Source organism: Paroedura picta, chromosome 5, assembly GCF_049243985.1.
Source record: "Paroedura picta isolate Pp20150507F chromosome 5, Ppicta_v3.0, whole genome shotgun sequence".
NCBI lineage: Eukaryota > Metazoa > Chordata > Lepidosauria > Squamata > Gekkonidae > Paroedura > Paroedura picta.
In genome coordinates this window covers 77,271,409-77,290,876 of record NC_135373.1, presented here as the reverse complement: position 1 = coordinate 77,290,876, position 19,468 = coordinate 77,271,409, and the positions used below count along the sequence as shown (strand labels likewise).

General features: G+C 47.7%; 2 protein-coding genes across 10 annotated transcripts in view; one reads left to right on the top strand and one right to left on the bottom strand.

Annotated features, from left to right (window-relative positions):
• Positions 1–19,468, top strand: part of DBX2 (developing brain homeobox 2) — a 204,768-nt gene that overhangs the window by 78,401 nt on the left and 106,899 nt on the right. The window lies entirely within an intron of this gene.
• The window catches only part of ANO6 (anoctamin 6), a 91,360-nt gene that overhangs the window by 19,873 nt on the left and 52,019 nt on the right, over positions 1–19,468 (bottom strand). For all 5 annotated transcript variants that reach the window (XM_077338633.1, XM_077338634.1, XM_077338636.1 and 2 more), the window contains 2 exons: positions 18,343–18,488; positions 10,781–10,858 (listed from right to left, as the gene is read on the bottom strand). In XM_077338633.1, the coding sequence (XP_077194748.1) occupies positions 10,781–10,858; positions 18,343–18,488 (224 nt within the window). The remainder of the gene's footprint in view (positions 1–10,780; positions 10,859–18,342; positions 18,489–19,468) is intronic.

Genomic DNA, 19,468 nt, shown 5'->3' with positions numbered 1-19,468 from the left:
TGCTAAAAACATCTGACTCTAGAGTAGTAGCCCCCCCTCCTCCAGGAAATAATCAACCTCTCCCTTTTAACAGAAGAATTCCCAGAGGGTCTAAAAGAGGCAGTGGTTTGCCCACTATAGAAAAAGCCTTCTCTAGATCCACGACAGCCATCCAACTATCGCACAGTCTCACACTTAGCGTCTCTGGGGAAAATGCTTGAAAAAGCAGTCATGGACCAACTATCAGAATACTTGGAAGAAGCTTCGGTCCTAGACCCAGACCAGTCTGGTTTCTGGCCTGGCCATGGGGTAGAGACAGTGCTGGTCACCCTGATGGATGACCTCCATCGCCAGCTGGACCGGGGCGGATAGGCGCTGCTTATATTATTAGATCTCTCAGCAGCATTCGACACAGTAGACCATGAGCTTCTAGCTCACTGCCTCGCCGATGCCGGGATCAGAGGGACTGCCCTCCAGTGGCTGATCTCCTTTCTCCGGAATCGCGGACAGAGGGTAGCATTAGGAGAGAGCTCATCAAGCAGTCACCAACTAGCTTGTGGAGTCCCCCAAGGGGCAATTCTCTCTCCAACTCTATTTAAAATCTTCAGGCACCCTCTTGCCCAGCTGGTGCAGAGGTTTGGGCTGGGTTGCGACCAATATGCTGATGACACCCAGCTCTTCCTCCTGATGGATGGCCATCCTGACTCTCCTCCTGATGGATGGCCATCCTGACTCTCCCCCTGAAACATTAGCCAGCTGCCTGGAAGCAGTGACGGAATGGCTTAAGCAAAGTCATCTGAAGCTCAACCCTTCAAAGACGGAGGTCCTGTGGCTGGGCAGGAAAGGTCCAAGCGAGGAAGCATGCCTTCCCAATCTGGATGGAATGCAGCTAACAGTGGCCTGCTCTGCCAGGAATCTGGGAGTGATACTTAATGCCTTCCTCTCAATGGAGGCTCAGATCACAACAGTAGTACGGCTGGCATTTTACTACATCGCCAAGCCAAACTACTAGTGCTCTACTTGGCCCCGGAACACCTAGCCACAGTGATCTATGCAACGGTCACCTTTAGGCTGGACTTCTGTAACTCACTCTATGCTGGCCTGCCCTTATCCTTGATCCGGAAACTACAATTAGTCCAGAATACAGCTGCCAAGGTCCTCACAGCAACACCTCGGAAGTCCCACATCCAGCCCATCCTCCAGCAGCTGTGCTGGCTCCTGATTGAATTCCAGATCAGGCTTAAGGTTTTGGTTATCACCTTCAAGGCCATACGCGGTCTGGGCCCAGTATACCTGAGGGATCGCCTCTCTGCCTACACCCCTCAAAGAGCCTTACGCTTTACCTCCTCCAACATCCTGGTGGTCCCTGGCCTCAAGGAAGTCCGCTTGACCTCAACAAGGGACAGAGCCTTTTCCATTCTGGCCCCCACCTGGTGGAACAAGTTCCCAGAGGAGATCAGGGCCCTGACAGAACTGAAGCAGTTCCACAGGTCCTGCAAAAGGGAGCTCCTTCACCAGGCATTTGTTTAAGGTCATCCTATCCATCGCTTCCAATTGAGGTCGACCTATCCATCCCCAAGTCCTCCCCTCCTACCATGACTGTTAACAAATCCACCCAACCCATGGGTCTCAGTACGAGTTGAGCTAAGGCTCTTGCAGTTTCACCTTCCTTTAATGTTATTGTTGTTGTTAGCCCTTACTGTTACCTGAATGATGTTACCTGTACTATTTTGTTGTTTCATGTAAACCGCCCTGAGCCTTCAGTGAGGGCAGTATATAAATACAATATAAAAAAATTAAAAAATAAATAAATGGGGAAGTAATTCATTAGGAGAGCTGCTTTCAGATCAGCCTATATGGCTTCTTACAATACAGGGAGTTTGGTCCCATTCTGACCAAACAGGAATAGGATTTCTTTTTTTACTCCCCACATGACACTGTTCCCCAACTGTGTATCAATGATCTTTTCTGTCATCCTTAACTGTCTTTAAATCTGCTTTGCTAAAATCCTTTCAGGAAGATTGTAGTCAAAGAAGTTTTGCCCACCACATGGATGGGCAGGTGTAGATTTCTGAGCCTCTCTGCCCACATCAGTGCCATTCCCCCTTCCTAACCCTCATGGTTGTCACTCCCCCTTGCCAAATGAAAAACTGCTGTGCAACCTGTTTCAGGAGAAAAGTTAGGGCAGAAGGAACCTGTTAACACTGTGACAACCCACTGAGAGTTCTGAATCATTGGAATATCATTTCATGACCACAGGTGCAACAATTATCTAAAATCATCCTCATCTAAAGCCAGCCAACATTTTCTTTAGCAATCAACCAAAATTACCTCTGTCTGTTCTCTACTCTCAGATGCAGGATCTGTTTCTTGTTGGCAGCAACAGATTTTAGCCCAAAATGTAACCTAGAACACTTTGGGGTTAGTGGAAAAATGGACCAGCCTCTAGTACAGTGGTTCTCAACCTGGGGGTCGGGATCCCTTTGGGGGTCGAATGACCCTTTCACAGGGGTCGTGGCAAGGCAAGCAGCTTGGCCGGGGGGGGTGTGCTGCCACTGTTGCCGCTCCTCCTGTAGGCACCTGTGCTCGGCCACCAGCCACTCCAGCAGTGCCTCCAGTGCAGCACAGTCTCCCGGCAGGAGCTCCAGGTGGCGGCACAGCTTGGTGGGACAAGAGGCAGAACTGAACTGAGAAAGCCCAGAAAAAAAAAACCTTTATGTACAATCATGAACAATGTATCTTCATGCCATTGGTCAGGTTCAGTTTAATTTCTGTGAAAGAACACTGGCATAATTTTATGGTTAGGAGTCAACATGAGGAACTGTATTAAAGGGTTGCAGCATTAGGAAGGTTGAGAACCACTGCTCTAGTAAGTCAAGCTCTGGGCTAATGTGAAAGTAAAGGTTTTATTTTGTGAACCTGCTTCTTTGGATACTCTGTCATCTTACATGCATTTTTTCATAGTGGGCTTTTAAAAACTTTTAATTTTAATTAAAGCAACATGGAGAAGATTAAAGAGCTCTGAGCATTGCTCTCTTAGCTTAAATGAAAAAGCTGGGAAAGGCCCATTCATCTGTGACATGATATTGAACAAAATGGCCACAACAAGTAAGAAAAAAATTAGGAGGAGAAATTTGTCTTCAAAACAATTCTCTTTGAACAGAACACTGAATTTAATCAAAATTGCTGCTCAAAGAAGTAAGAGACTAAATTTTCAAGGAAAGACCTGTAAGCTTGAAACAAATTTGCCTAAGAACAGATTTGTGTATACAAGTATATGCTTTGCATAAGCAAATGGCAACTGAATAACTAGTTCATATGCACACATTACATGCTGTTCTGATCTAGCCAGCATAAAGGGATATTTGGCTTCAGTGACTGAAACAAGGCCTCAGTTGCCTTTGATCAATGACAAATGTGTGTTTTCTACCATAAGACACAAAGTTATTGCCACTTCTTGCTCCCTGGCAGTAATATAGTTGAAAAATTTTTTCTGTACAAACAAATTACTTTTTAATGTGTATACAGAAAATGTTTTAAAACTTACCTTGAAAATGTAACCAGAATCTAAGATATCAAGCTAAAAAAATGGATGTATGAGGTGAGTAAGGAGATGCTGAACATAGAAAATCAAGCGAGAAAAAGATGACACAAAGCCAAAAAAGAGCCATCAGGAGGAAGTCCAACTGTACAAAGACATCTGCAATTCCACACAACATAGTGAAAGGAAATGGGACAAGAATAAGGAAAGAGTCTGCAATAAGAAAGGAGCAGGACTGTTTTAGAAGGAAAAACTACTGGCCCATCTAGAAGCATGTTACTCTGAAGTAAGTCCTAGTTAATTTGATAGAGCTTGTTCCTTTGCGCATGAGTGTAATAGAACACTCTAGAGGGCGGCTGGAGCAGTCATGAAATCAGACTGCTCCCGCAACTAAACAGGCCCAGCCCAAACACAGCCACCAAAAAACACCCAAATTGATCATACAAAAAAAAGAAAAGGAGAACAAAAAGAATCCCACCAAATTAATCACAGAAACCTCTAAGGAACGCAACAGAACGCAACAGAACAAGATTTCAAAAATCCCACAAAATAGAAAAAAGAGAAAATAACAACCAAGAAGAACGACAAGAGACAACGAAGAAAGACGGAAACGGTAAGAAAATCAACTAGAACAAAAACAGAGGGAAACCAACAGCGGCTGTTGGGCAAAAACCAGTGACTGTCTGCTAGGTCGGGCTACCACGGCTGAAGGAGCTCGGCCGGAGGAACTCTGAGCTCGCGGAAGCAGCTAAAAGGAGCTGATCTCTGAAGCAACCTGTCAGCACCAAAGACAAAGCTGCCCGCTACAAAGGGACCGTCCGCAGCCCCTCAAACAAAATCGGACCCTCGTCCGCCGCCATTACATCGCGCCCACTGCCGGGACCTGCAGCCACCGCCGGAGCAGAGCCGGATCAACGCCGCTCCACCGTCACCGAGCAGAGCCGGACCCCGACAACTTCCACCGCTGCTGACCCACACCCACCACCTGCAGCCGCCGCCTGAGCAGAGTCTAACTGCTGAAGCTGCCCCACCATCACCACGCCGAGCCCACCTTTTCGCGCTCTCGAGCACCACGTTCCCGACCGCCGCCCACACGCGCTCCATCGACCCGCGCTTCCTGACCACCGCTGAACAAGACTGGCCCTGGTCACAGCCGACCTACCATCCCCAGACTCTGCTGCAGCTGCCCACATCTCAACGCCGCGGGTCCCTGCCGCAGCTGCCGGGGAACAAGGAAAGGAGAGGAAAAGAAGGAAAGGAACACTAACATAATCTAATAAGGAAGAAAGAGAAGTACCAAACCCTCGGGGGGGGGGGAGGGCCCTATAAGGAGGAGGAGGAAGACACAAACAATCGGACATTAATTTAATTAACCAATTCCAGAAAAAGGGGGGGGATTGTCACGGGGCTTCTACAGACTCTGCGAGGGGGGGGGAGAAGAATACAAACGGGCATAACTTGTACCCAGAAGGGGGAAGGGCATCAAACAACTAATAGAAATTAAGCGGGAAAAATTGAGCGGGACAATTGAGCGGGAAGAAAATCAAACGGAGAGGGAAAAGATCACAAACGGAGATAACTCCGTTCCAAGAAGGGGGAAGGGACGGCAAACAAACTACCAGAAACTGGGCGGGAACAAATCGGGCGGGAAGAAAAACCAAGCGGGGAAACTGTAAACAGAAAACGGAGGGGGGGAGGGTAAGGGGGAAGAGAGCGGGGGAGAAAGAAAGACAAGACACCAACCAAACTACCAACAACTGGGAAAAAATCAGGAAGAAACATTGTGATGTGCACAGAAAAGAGGGGAAGGGGAAAGAAGGGAAAAAGGGGAGGGGGGAGGGGAGAAGGGGAGGGGGGGGGAAAGAAGGAAAAAAAACGGGAAGGGAAGGAGAAAGCGAGAGGAGAAAGGACTGAAATAAAGAAAAGGGGAGGGGGGAAGGGGAGGGGGGAAAGAAGGAAAAAAAACAGGAAGGGAAGGAGAAAGTGAGAGGAGAAAGGACTGAAATAAAGAAAAGGGGAGGGGGGAAGGGGAGGGGGGAAAGAAGGAAAAAAAACAGGAAGGGAAGGAGAAAGTGAGAGGAGAAAGGACTGAAATAAAGAAAAGGGGAGGGGGGGGGGAGGGGAGGGGAGGGGGAAAGAAGAGAAAAACGGGAAGGGAAAGAGAAAGTGAGAGGAGAAAGGACTGAAATAAAGAAAAGGAGAGGGGAGAGGGAGAAAGGAAATACTCCAAAATCAAAAAAGAGGAGGAATCAAGAGGGAGTCAAAGATAGCCCAACCTTCACTAGCTACCAACCCACACCTGACTTATCCCCACCCCCCTACCCAGCCAAACCAAATTAAATCAACATATCCACCCACCAATCAGCCAGAACAATAAACCCAACACAATTAAACACCATCAACTGACCTACCCCAAACCCACCCAAAACAATTAATTCTACCAATTAAATAACTAATCCCCACCCCAAACAACTGATTCTACCCCAAAACCACCCAAATAACCAATCCTACCAATTAAACAATCAATCACCATCAATTGAACACCCAACCCAGCCTGAGGAAATTAGCTCAATCAACCAATTAGCCCAACTTACCAACCAACCCAATAACTTGCCCCCCACTTACCAAACAACCCTACCATCCAACTGAACCACACCCAATTCATAAACCTCAGTCCCAAGCCAACATGAAATAACACACAGATCACTCATACACCACACACCCCTGGATTGGGCAACCCTGAGGTGCCACAATAGGCGATCGGGACTACCCCTCCAGGCTCCCACAACGATACACATCCTACACCCAACACATAACTACACAAGTGGAACTGGGAAGCCCTGAGAGGCTGTAATTAGCGATCAGGGCCAACCTCCCACAGATACACAAACTCACACACACAAAGACAGAACCGGGGTTTAACAATCAACCCCAGCCAAACCACTGAACCAAGAATTGAACCAACAGTGTCCATAGAGCTCACAATGCCTAACAAATCTGAAGAAGGAGGAAAAGCAGGGGCCTTGATAGGGTCAGGGATCCCAATAATAAGGGGCAAAGGCAGGGACAGCGGATGGCGGAGGTACATCAAACCAAGGGGGCCGAAAACCAAACATACTCAGGCCCCCTCCAGACTCCGCCCCATCCCTCGTGACACTAGGGTGGAGGCAAAGGTAAACAACCCGCCTCTGACACTGGTGCTGTGCAACGCCAGGTCAATAAACAACAAAACCTCTACGCTGCAAAACTACTTTGTAGAGCAAAGAGCGGACCTGGCGTGCTTGACAGAAACCTGGACCAGGGAAGGGGAGACAGTTGCCCTCAAAGACCTAGCCCCTGCTGGGTTCTCTGTCCTCCACCAGTCCCGGACAGCGGGGCGGGGAGGAGGGGTGGCAATCCTAACCCGAGAGGCTTTCTCCTTTAGAGCCCTCCCTGCGCCGTCAATACCAGGCATTGAATGTGTTGGCCTCGGATGGGGATCAACCGAGAGCGTGGCCATCTGGTTAGTATACCGCACGCCCACTGCACCACCAGATGCCCTGCCTGCCCTGCTAGAGGCGGTGGCGGCCTGGACGCTACAGTTCTCCAGTCTACTAGTCCTGGGGGACTTTAACGTCCATGCTGAGCTACTGTCCTCTAGAACTGGACAGGACCTAGTGTCAACCATGGCAACACTGGGGCTCTCGCAATTTGTTGTTGGCCCCACCCATCAAGCAGGCCACACCCTGGACCTTATTTTCGGCGTAGGTTTGGATGTGGATCTGGTCACAACAACAGCCGTGCCATGGTCAGACCACTATGCTCTAAAGGCTCGGCTAAGGCTTCCACCACCTCCTCAGTTGGGCGCCGAGCAAATTTTAGCTCGCCCGCGGAGACTTATGGATCCAATAGGATTCCTGAACGCTCTGCGGGAACCAATGCCTCCCGGCACTTCTCTCAATGGCCTGGTCAGTGACTGGCATGACAGACTGCTGACGGCCATTGATGAGATAGCTCCCCGACGCCCTCTCCGGCTCCGTCTCAAGCGAGCTCCCTGGTACACCGAGGAGCTTCGCGACAAGAAACGGGAACTGAGACGGCTAGAGCGAGTTTGGAGGAAGACTCGTGACGAAGCCTCGAGAACATCTTATAGAATGCAGATGAAAGCCTATGAGATGGCGGTGAAGTCAGTAAAACGCAATTTTTACTCGGCTACCATCGCATCTGCAGACTCACGCCCAGCTCAATTGTTTAAGGTAGTTCGATCTCTCACTGCCCTGATTGAAGGGCAACAAAACAGTAGCCAATTGGACATCAGCTGTGAGGCATTTGCGAGTCATTTTGCGGACAAAATCTCGACACTCCGCCACGACCTCCCCCCAACCTTAGATACAAAAAGTGAACTAGAGGCCCCTTGGCCGTCTTTGGAGAAAACTATGAGTAACTTCAGACGACTCACGCTGACCGAAGTGGACAGGATTCTAGCGACAACAAGACCAACTACATGCCCACTAGATCCTTGCCCATCCTGGCTCTTGAAAACAGCTGGCATAAAGATAATGGGCCCCCTCCGGGAGATAATCAACCTATCTCTAACAACAGGAGAATTCCCGGAGGGTTTGAAAGAGGCTGTGGTACGTCCACTGTTGAAAAAAACATCTCTAAACCCACAAGAGCCTAACAACTACAGGCCCGTGTCTCACTTAGCGTTTCTGGGCAAGATGATAGAAAGGGCAGTCGCAAACCAACTGACAGAATACCTGGAAGAAGCTTCGGTCCTAGACCCATCTCAGTCTGGCTTCCGGCCTGGCCATGGGGTAGAGACAGCGCTAATCGCCCTGACGGACGACCTCCGTCGCCAGTTGGATCGAGGCGGGTCGGCACTGCTGATATTATTAGACCTCTCAGCAGCGTTCGACACAGTCGATCACGAGCTTCTAGCTCGCCGCCTCATCGATGCTGGAATACAAGGGACAGCCCTTCAATGGCTGATCTCCTTCCTCCAGGGTCGTGGACAGAGGGTTGCAATAGGAGAGAAAACATCAGGCCGCCGGCAACTTACTTGTGGAGTCCCACAAGGAGCGGTCCTCTCTCCTATCCTATTCAACATCTTCATGCGCCCTCTCGCACAGCTGGTACGGACGTTCGGGCTGGGTTGCCATCAATATGCAGATGACACCCAGCTCTTCCTCCTGATGGATGGCCGCCCTGACTCTCCCCCAGAAGCATTAGCCAGCTGCCTGGAAGCAGTGACGAGATGGCTCAAGCAGAGTCGTCTGAAGCTCAATCCTTTAAAGACGGAGGTCCTGTGGCTAGGTAGGAAGGGCCCTTGCGAGGAAGCGCGCCTGCCTACCCTGGATGGCGTGCAGCTCTCCACGGCTCATGCCGCCAGGAACCTAGGCGTGATTCTGGACGCCTCCCTCACAATGGAGGCCCAGATCACAAAGGTAGCGCGGCTGGCATTCTACCATCTCCGCCAAGCCAAACTACTAGCGCCCTACCTGGCCCCGGAACACCTAGCCACAGTGATCCATGCGACGGTCACCTCTAGACTAGACTTTTGTAACTCGCTCTACGCAGGCCTGCCCTTAGCCCTGACCCGGAAACTACAACTAGTTCAAAATGCAGCAGCCAGGATCCTCACGGCAACACCGTGGAGGTCCCATATCCGGCCTATTCTTCATCAGCTGCAATGGCTACCAGTTGAATTCCGGATCAGACTAAAGGTTCTGGTAATTACCTTCAAGGCCATACGCGGTCAGGGCCCAGTGTACCTGAGGGACCGCCTCCCCGCCTATGCCCCCAAAAGAGCTCTACGCTCTACTGCCTCAAATCAGCTAAGGATCCCTGGCCCTAAAGAAGTCCGTCTGGTCTCGACCAGGGCCAGAGCATTCTCTGTTCTGGCCCCTACCTGGTGGAACGAGCTCCCAGAAGAGATCAGGGCCCTGACGGAGCTTAAACAGTTCCGCAGGGCCTGCAAGAAGGAGCTCCTCCATCAGGCATTTGGCCGAGACCAGACGTAATCAACAGCGACCAAGGGCCCCTGCTCCCCCCCCACCCCCCCTCAGAATTCAATCAATAAACCACCCCTCTCAGAATCCCATCAACAAGCCCTGGACCTGTTTGTATCACAACTGTTTACTGTTATACTGTGTTGTGTTTGGTTGCAATTGTTGGTTATTGATGTATATGTTTTACAGACTGTTTCATGTAAGGTTCCTTGTTATAATGTAAACCGCCCTGAGCCTCCGGGGAGGGCGGTATAGAAGTATGATAAATAAATAAATAAATAAATAAATAAATAAATGTTTGGTTTTGTAGTCTTCAAAATAGGTGGTAAAATGGCACAAACCTCCCATTTTGTTGTACAACCTCCTTAAGTTTTTTGGAGGTGGTCCTCTCCCCAAAAAAAGTGATCAGGTAAATACACACATGCACAATGTCCATACAAAAAGCATTAAAGATTAATCTAAAAGTTTTTTTTGTAAACTTCATTTATGCTATTTTGAAAAAAGGTGATGGCTCATGCTCATTCAGAGTTGGCAGCCAAGGTCCTCACAGCAACACCATGGAGGGCCCATGTCTAGCCCATTCCCTAACAACTGCACTGGTTATCAGTCAAATTCCAGATCAGATTTAATGTTCTGGTAATCACCTTTAAGGCCATATGCAGTCTGGGCCCAGTGTACCTGAGAGACTGCCTTTCTGCCTACACCCCTCAAAGAGTATTATGCTCTGCCACCTCCAACTGGCTGGTGATCCCTGGCCCCAAGGAAGCTCATCTGACTTCAACCAGGGCCAGAGCCTTCTCTGTCCTGGCCCCCACCTAGTGGAATGAGCTCCCAGAGGAGATCAGAGCCCTGCTATAGCTAGATCAATTCTGCAGGGCCTGCAAAAGGGAGCTCTTCTGCCATGCATTTGGCTGAGGCTGACCAAAACTGACATCTACTGGGCCCTCAGAACCTCTCCTCACGAAGCAAACACACTGAACTGACCAACCATAGGACTTAAGATGTTGATGTTATTATACACTGTTCTCTATCACTGTTACTACTGTCACTCATTGATAGGGTTACTGAGTTATGCTGTATTGTTCCATGTTCCCCCATGTTCCATATAAACCGCCCAGAGCCACAGGGGAGGGTGGTATAAAAAATAAATAAATAAATAAATAAGAGAAAGTACAATAATGTGAAAGGCTTGTAACATAAAAAGTACTTGTCTGTAACATAAAAAGCACTAATAAAATTAAATAGACAATAAATATCAATAATGATTTACCCAGAAAAGGACAGCACTTGTACAGAAGGTCATCCGAACACACTTTCCACAGGCTGTATATGGGACGTGCTCTTCTTTCTGTAGAGAAAGTCCATTCAGAAAGGCTTATTTCGAGGCCAGTTAAAATAGGCACGCATTCTTCAGTTAACTTTTAGCATTATCAATGGTGTGAGATCAGGGCAGTTGTGCCATGGAATCACCAAGGGGCTTTTCGCACGCCTTCAAAATCGCACAATGGTTGCCAATTGAAAACGCTACTGATTTGCCATTATGCACAATGTCGTTGACAATCTGCCACACACCTGAAACCGATCCGCAAAAAGCGCTTCCTTGTAGCGCTTTCAGGGAAATCCCCAAAAGTGGATTCACCCTCCGGAAAGCGCTACACTCCTGCAACCAATCTGCAACACTAGCGGGAAAGTTCTGTGCGTTACCATTGTTGTGGTTTCTACAAAGTCCCTCCCCCTGGCTCTCTCCTCTGATCTTCCGGCGAAGCGATCGCCATTTTTTTTTCTCCGAGCGAATGGAGTTCAACCCACCAGCAAGCCTGTTTAGAGGCTTCCCCGGCTTCAGTCCCTCCCCAGAGCTGTTTAGTCACTAAGCACAAACAACAGAGAAGCCCGTTTGCTGATGTATTTTCCCTTTATTTTTTACACTGTTTTCGGCCGAAAATCGGGCCCGTGAGGGGGGGGGATTTTTTTTTCACTTGGGGGGAGCGTGGCAACGATAAAACGACAGCTCAAACACACCTGCCAGCTGATGGGTCTCTCCGTTGCAATGAATCAACACATATTCGTTGCAATGGATGTGTTTAAAAAAAAAACCTTTCTTAAAGGAAAGGGGCTGTTTGGGAGCATGCTAACGGCTGCCCATTGGCTGCTTGACGGCCAGGGGCGGGACGAGCTCGGCAATAGCGCTTCCTTTCTAGCGATTTTTGCTGAGACCGGAAGCTTGTGGGAAACGATAGAAACGCAACTGGATTCTACTACAAGGTCAGGTATGCATAATGACGAATTGCACTATTTTAAATGGCGATTTTTCGTTCAGCAAACAATTTGCTACAAGGATCCCAGTGCGGAAAGCCCCCAAGAGTCTGGGACCAGAAATATATATATTCCCAGTAGGAACCTGGGAGGCTAACAGTGTCATGCTCTCCATCTCAATTTTATCCTGGTGAAACTAATGTTAATTTGCTAGTTGTGGTATCCTAAGCAGAATCACACTTTTCTGAGTTTAGTGAAGACTTCGGATTGTGTAATAAGTTAGTAACACAGGCTGTATTCAGGTACCATTTTTACACCAGCACTAAATTAGAGAATGCATGAATTGAGCTTCTTTTCAGGCTTGTGTGTGTGTGTAGCTGATTCCTCATGGGCAGAAAAGGCTGAGAGGGCAGTCATATGGAAGTGGAGTTAATCCCCGCTTCCACATGATGCAGCTGCTGGACAGGCCTCCTCCCGGGCCTGCTGTGGATCAGGCCCTCAGGTGCCCTGAGCTAAGGGAACACTGGAGAATCCCTGTTCCCTTAGCCTGCTGCAGGGGCCAACAGGGCCTTTTGCATGGCAGGCCCTAAGGTGGCCCAGAGGGGGTAAAAATGCCCCAGTTGGCTTTGTGGCACTTCGCTGTGCTGCCAGGCAGACCGGGGCATATTCCTGAAGAATAAACCCTCCCTGTGTCCCCCCCCCCCACTCAGCAGAACAATTCCCCCGTCGATATGTTTCCCAGGGGGACACCAGGTGTCCCGCTGAAATGTGTCCCCTGTGGGGCATATTTCAGTGCTGGAGCATGCAGCTCCACAGCAACATACCAGTGGTGGCCGGCGCAACTACCACTTTGCGGAATGGGTCTGTGTGATTTATCCTCCCTTCCCCCCTCTCCTTTCTGAGGTAGACAATCCCAGAAGCTAACTCCAGTTACCTGAGCATAAGTTAACCAAAGTTAGCCCCTCTCCCAGGATTCTAAATCACAGTTTTACTTCGGGCTTAGACTCCCAGTTTTGGGAGAGGAACCAGCTCTGGATACACTATCTGAATTTGGAACCTTCTAACTGTGATTTTCTGCAAAGGAAGGGAGATGAAGAATGCACATTAGCTCATTTCAGTTTGATATTACTTAGAAGTGATTTCTGAATTCAGCCTTACTTTCAGTTTCATACACAAAGAACTGGGGCCCAAAGAATTATATCTCTAACTTAGTGTTTCCAATAGTGCTTTAGGCTTGAGCATCTGAAGCATCAGCTGATTGAACCCTTGTGGCAAATCACTTTGGAAACTCAGGTGATTTTCAAAAGCACTTTATGACATGGCACAAGGATCTGCTATTTAATAAATTTTGAAAAATCCCACTGGGCACGCATACCCATGCCCTTGGATGCACCCAAAATAGCTCTTTATATCTTGGAGGTAGATCCCTGCATTTTGTAATGTGAGCATGGATGTGCACACTTGGCTTCTCAAACCAATACCAGTGCATGAAAGCATAAGTGGGAATTACTCAAAACACATTAAGCTGCTGTATACTGATCAAACCACTGGTCCATCGAGGTCAGTATTGTCTACCCAGACTGACAGTGGCTCTCCAGGATCTCAGAAAAAGGCATTTCTTATAATTTACCACCAGATCCTTTAATTAACAGAAGGCAGGAATTGAGACCTTCTGGATATCAAGCAGATACCCTAACAATGAACCATGGCCCCTCCCTAGACACTTGAAATGTAATCCTAAACAGGGTTAACATTTGAAATCCATTGAAATCAACAGGCTCAGAAATGTGACTCTGTTAAGGATTACACCGATAAACAATAACTCCCACATTACGAATATATTATTTTCATATACAGTTGAGAATTTCTATGTATTAGATTATATTGTGATAAGCAATTCTTAAATCCAAGCCTAGCCATGTTTATTTGGAAAGAAATCTCATTTATTTCAAAAGGAATTTCTTCTAAATAAGTCTTCTTATGACTACAGTGTCAGTCCATACATTATTTATAATGGAGCTTTTAGATCAGAAGTGACAAGCACTATACGTTTATGTCAAAGAAAATACAATTTGAAATGCTGTGTCAAAAGATTTCCACGAATATTAGATATTGACCATTTACGCACTGGAGGTTTCATGCTGGGCTGTAGGCTGAAGTTTTAATTGTGGCAGGCTGCCCTACCACATGGGGGAGCATTTGGTCTGGCTCACCTCATCTGCCCCTGATTTATGCTCCTGCTGGGGAGCTGGGGCAGTGAAGTTCCCAGTGCATAAACGGTCAATGTGTAACACAATATTCAGACAAATTTAGAACAATTGCTTTAAATGGAAAGTAGATTACAAGCAATGTATATTAAAGAATCAGATATCTGATTATCATAGTAAGACCTGAAAGGTGTTTTCTTTTAGACGAGATTGAAATACAATAAATGTCTGCTTGCAGAGATATGCTATTAAAGAATCAGCCACAAAGTAAGAAAGCAAATCTATTTTTTCCCAAGGGGTATAACAAATGTATTTAATAAGAATATTGTGGAGGGGGATATAATGCAAAATGCTCTTCAACAACATTTTTGCACCCACCAAGTTCATCAACATGTTAGAGTTCAAATTAATCAACAACTTCTGGATTGCAAGAAATTTCCAGTGCAGCTTCCAGCACTGAACATATTACCCACTGTGGTTGGACTGGGCTATGGAATGAAAGAGATAAAGGAAGCTCAGGGGGATTTATTTCCCCCTGCCCCACAGAGTCAACTTTTGATCATGTGATATGCTCTCCAGTTATAGAATGTTTACAGTGATTATTATGCCAATTCAGGTATATATTATAAAGGCAGCTAACTTCCAGCTCTGTAACAAATATGTTCATTGTAACACTAGTAAATACAAGTAATTCAGTTTCACATGGAAGCTATGGGAAGGCATGTAAATAATTATATTCTACTTTGTGTTGTACATTATATATTACAGTCTGCTGGGACATGTGTCCATTGAACCTGAAGTTATAGCTCAGCCTTTCTCAACCTTTTCACCATTGAGAAATCCCTGAAACATTCTTCAGGCTGTGAGAAACCTTGGAAGTGATGACAGCAGGCAACACCTTCCTACTACTGCCCTGGAAGTCACTTATCATAGAATCATAGAATGATAGAATCATAGAGTTGGAAGGGGCCATACAGGCCATCTAGTCCAACCCCCTGCTCAACGCAGGATCAGCCCAAAGCATCCTAAAGCATCCAAGAAAAGTGTGTATCCAACCTTTGCTTGAAAACTGCCAGTGAGGGGGAGCTCATCACCTCCTTAGGCAGCCTATTCCACTGCTGAACTACTCTGACTGTGAAAATTGTTTTTCCTGATAACACCAAATCTCACTCCCAGGCACTCCCACCAGATGTGACATCACTGAGCTACTCTCACTGCACAGGAAGTGACAACACAGGAATATGTTCAGATGATTTGTGAACAGAACTATACCTGCTACCAGTTTGCTCTTCTTCACTAAAGGGAGCCTGCAGTGGGAGCTGCAGAAACAGGCCCAGGGTAGGCCTATGCTGTTCCATCACCATCCCTCCCAATGCCAGAAACAGGGCTGGTGCAAGCCTATGCCACTCTGTTCTCCCCCCCCCCCCCAGTTAAGCTAAAATGAGACTACTTACCTCTCTGAACTCCAGCCACTACCATGTGTGATGAGCCTCAGCCAGCCTGGATTTTTATGGAAGGTCTTCTCCCCTTCCTAACCCCTTCAGGCCCATCACTAGCCATTTGAGGAGGGGGGAGGTTGACATAACCATGTATGGTCATATTACTCCATGATTTTAAAAAATACAATAAAAATAATTAACTCCCACCCAACTGGAAAACCCTTCTGGAGGCAATGCAGATCCCTGGGGTTTCATGAAACCCTGGTTAAGGGAGTCTGTTATAGCTAATGAGCCTTAATTATTGGCTGTAAGATTTCATCTTTGGAATGGCCTTTCTTCCTGGGATAAAACCAAATATCAAAATGAAAAATGTATTATGTCATTAACAGCTCAATCAGTTTTTTACTTTTCTCATAGCTATATTATAAACTGTGATTTTAAAATATATACTCAGGAATGGCAGTTGATTTATTTCTTTTTCCTTTTTACAGAATTACCTATATCTAAGCTAAGGAGTTATTCACAACACAGCAGCAAGAATAAAATGTTGCAGCATCTCATGTTATTCCAGGGGGTGGGGATGGGGGAGGGGTCTCCAGATCATCACCAGCTATTCTGGGGTTGCAGTGGAAGGTGCTTACAGTTACTTCCCTAAATTCATAATTATTGTGATATCTTGAGTACAACCCACTTTACTAACTACAGTGGAATCTTAAGCAGAGATATATTCATTTAAGCCTGCTGATTTCAATAGACTTTACAGAGTGTAACTCTGCTTGGGATTGCCTTTCCATACAGTCTAATTTTACATCTTCATGATTGAGTCCTAAAGCTGCTCAAGACTGTGAACAGATAAAGGGAACTGGTATTCAGTGAACTATAAGAAGCTATTTCAAGAGCCAGCCTTGTGTAGTGGCTATGAGCAGCAGCCTTTAATCTGGAGAACCCGGTTTGATTCCCTACTCCTCCACATACATCCAGTTGGGTAACCTTGTCACAGTTCTCACTCAGCCCCACCTGCCTCACAGGGTTTCTGTTGTGAGGAGAGGAAGGGAAAGCAATTGTAAGCCGTTTTGAGACTCCTTGGGTAGAAAAAGCGGGGTACAAAAATGCTCCTCTTCTACTTTATAGCAAGATATACCCAAGGTGAGAGACTAGGTAATCAGATTTCATATTTTCTTTCTTCAATGTAGCAGAAGGAATGGAGAAAAGGAGAAAGTGGGTTACAGGAGCAGTCCCAGGAAAGGCAGGGTTGCTCAGCCCTCTTGCCACACATTTTTTTCTTGACTGAAATGCCCCCCCCCTCCCCCAAGTTGCTATTTGATCTTCTGGGAAAAGAAATTTGTACGTTCCCTGTAGAACAAATGGCAGCTCTGAGAAGCATTATTTTGGGGGGAGGGTGGAATGATATGGGACAAATATAAAACACATCCCCAGCCTAATATGCCTCCCTGCCCTAACTCTTGCCAGCTCCTTTAGACTGAAAACAGCTTATGGGGATAATCTCAAATATCTCAGTGTCTCATTTCATTTGGCCTTCAGATCTTTTCACCCAAGAGGGGAATTTGTATATGCAAAACATAGAATTCTGTGGCCAATCTATAGCCTGGCTTCTTTTTCCTCTTCTGTTTGTTTCTCAGGTGTTACTCAAGGTATCTGGTTCTGTCCACTGATAAGCAAGGAACTAGACCTCATACATTCTGAAAGTTTTCTCATTTATATAAAACTAGATTTAAAGCCCATTTTATTTTTTAATAAAATGGGCGCTAGACTGACCTTGTGGGCGTCGTCCGTGCCTTTTTGTCAGCTCAGGTGCGGTGGGGCGACGATCCTGAGGCAGCAAGGGCGCTGCAGCGGCGGCGAGAGGGCCGCGGGCGGCAATGGCAGCCATCTCCATGTGGCTCCCGGCCATTGGAGTGGCCGGGAGAAGACGGCGCAGCCCCCCCCCACACTGCAAGCTATGGAGAGGCTTGTGGCGGCGCGGCAGCGAGAATCCGGGAGGGCGCCGGCCGGGCCCGGCAGCGATCTTCAGCCGGCTCCCGGCCATTGGAGCAGCCGGAAGAAGGCGGCGCGGCGCCCCCCCCCCACTGCAAGCCATGGAGAGGCTTGTGGCGGCGCGGCGGCGAGAAGCCGGGAGGGCGCCGGCCGGGCCCGGCAGCGATCTTCAGGCGGCTCCCGGCCATTGGAGCGCCCGGGAGAAGGCGGCGCGGCGCCCCCCCCCACACTGCAAGCCATGGAGAGGCTTGTGGCGGCGCGGCGGCGAGAAGCCGGGAGGGCGCCGGCCGGGCCCGGCAGCGATCTTCAGGCGGCTCCCGGCCATTGGAGCGGCCGGGAGAAGGCGGTGCGGCCCCCCCCCACCGCGAGGCATCGGGAAGCTTTTTGCGGCGAGAAGGCGAGAGGGCCCAGGCCGGCGATCTTCAAGCGGCTCCTGGCCGTCGGACAGCCGGGAGAAAGTGGCGCGGCCCCCCCCCCACGGCGACCCAGTGGCCGGGAGAAGGCAGAGTTGGGCGGGTGTGCGGCTGGAAAGGAGCAGGGCCGCCGCGTCTGCGACGCGGCAGCCCTGCTCCTTCCCCCGCATCAACTCGGAGGCAATGGCGGCCAAGGAGGCTTCGCGCCTCTCGCCGCGTCAGGCCGGGAGGAACTGCGAGCCGCGCTGCGCGCGGCTCGCAGTTCCTGGAGCTGAGAATCGGAGGGGCCAATCGGCAGGCGCTTCGCGCCTGCCGATTGGTCCCTCCGATTGTCTGTCGTGAGGAAGGGTCCAATCCGGACCCTTCCTCATCACGGACAAAGCCCACCTCAAGGGGGCTTAACGAATTATATAGTCCGTGGCGCCCGTGGCGCCACGGGCGGTTTAAAGATTGATGCTGGAAATGTCAGCCTTTATTCATTTAAAATATTAACAATATTTTAAAAATATTATAAAAATATATCACCTGTGTGATTTCATTCACTACAACATGATAGCATCTGGCTTCATATTCTGGGCGTACTTGCTCTTCTTGCTCCAAGAATTCCACTGTGTCCCATTCATATTCTAATTCAGCCTGCCGTCGTTTCCAAAATTCTAGAAACAAAGTTACTGAAGGAAAAAGAAGGTGGACTTGTGGCAAAATTATTTCATATTTGTGTTAACTATTTTCTGTTCTGAATGCAAAGAGGGCTGAAAGTCCAAATACCTTTTAAATTCATGTTTCCAAACCTCATTTTTGCAAAAAAAGAAAAAAAAAGAAAATATAATCACAACCTGTGGTAATGAGTCAGTAATAAGCAAATAAGTAAAACTGCAGTGAATTTTATGAGCCTGATATACATGTAATCCTGCAGACTGATAAACCATGGTCAGAGATCAGGATCAGGCGATGGAACTGACCAAATCTCTCTGCTCTCTGGCATGAATTGTCCTCCCTGCTGGTCTTAATAAAGGTTGCAGCTTTTGTTGGCACCTCTTGATCACAAGTAAAATTAACTTTTTTACCATCAAGTTATAGCTGATTCCTTGTATCAAGGCAAGAGACACTGAGAGGTGGCTTGCTATTGCCTGCCTCTAAACAGCTACCCTTGCATTCCTTGATGGCCTCCCATTCACATACTGTCCAGGGCTGACTCTGCATAGCTTCCTAGATCTGAGGACACTGGGCTAGACGGGGCTATCCAGAAGGGCAAAGTAACCCACTTATTTTGTAACCATTATTTGAAAACAGGGTTCCAGGGTTGCCAAGAGCATGCTACATGTTCTAAAACAGCAATAGCTAAAAAGCCTGTGAAATCCTGGTTATTTCGAGTCTATATGATCAATGAAAATGTTCAACAACAGAGATTGGAGTTAATATGCTATTTAGTGCCGGGATGCTATTTAGCATACTTAAGTAGTTTGCTGATGCATGCCATGACTCAAAGCGATTTGACCATGTCATGCATCCACGATCATTATTTACATTATGATGATTAATATATGTTTGGAATTGTGCAGCAACAGTCAAATTCAGTAAATAATTTCAAAGCCTTTAGATTATATTCAGTACTGATACGGATGTTTTGGAAAGAAACTGCATCCATTTT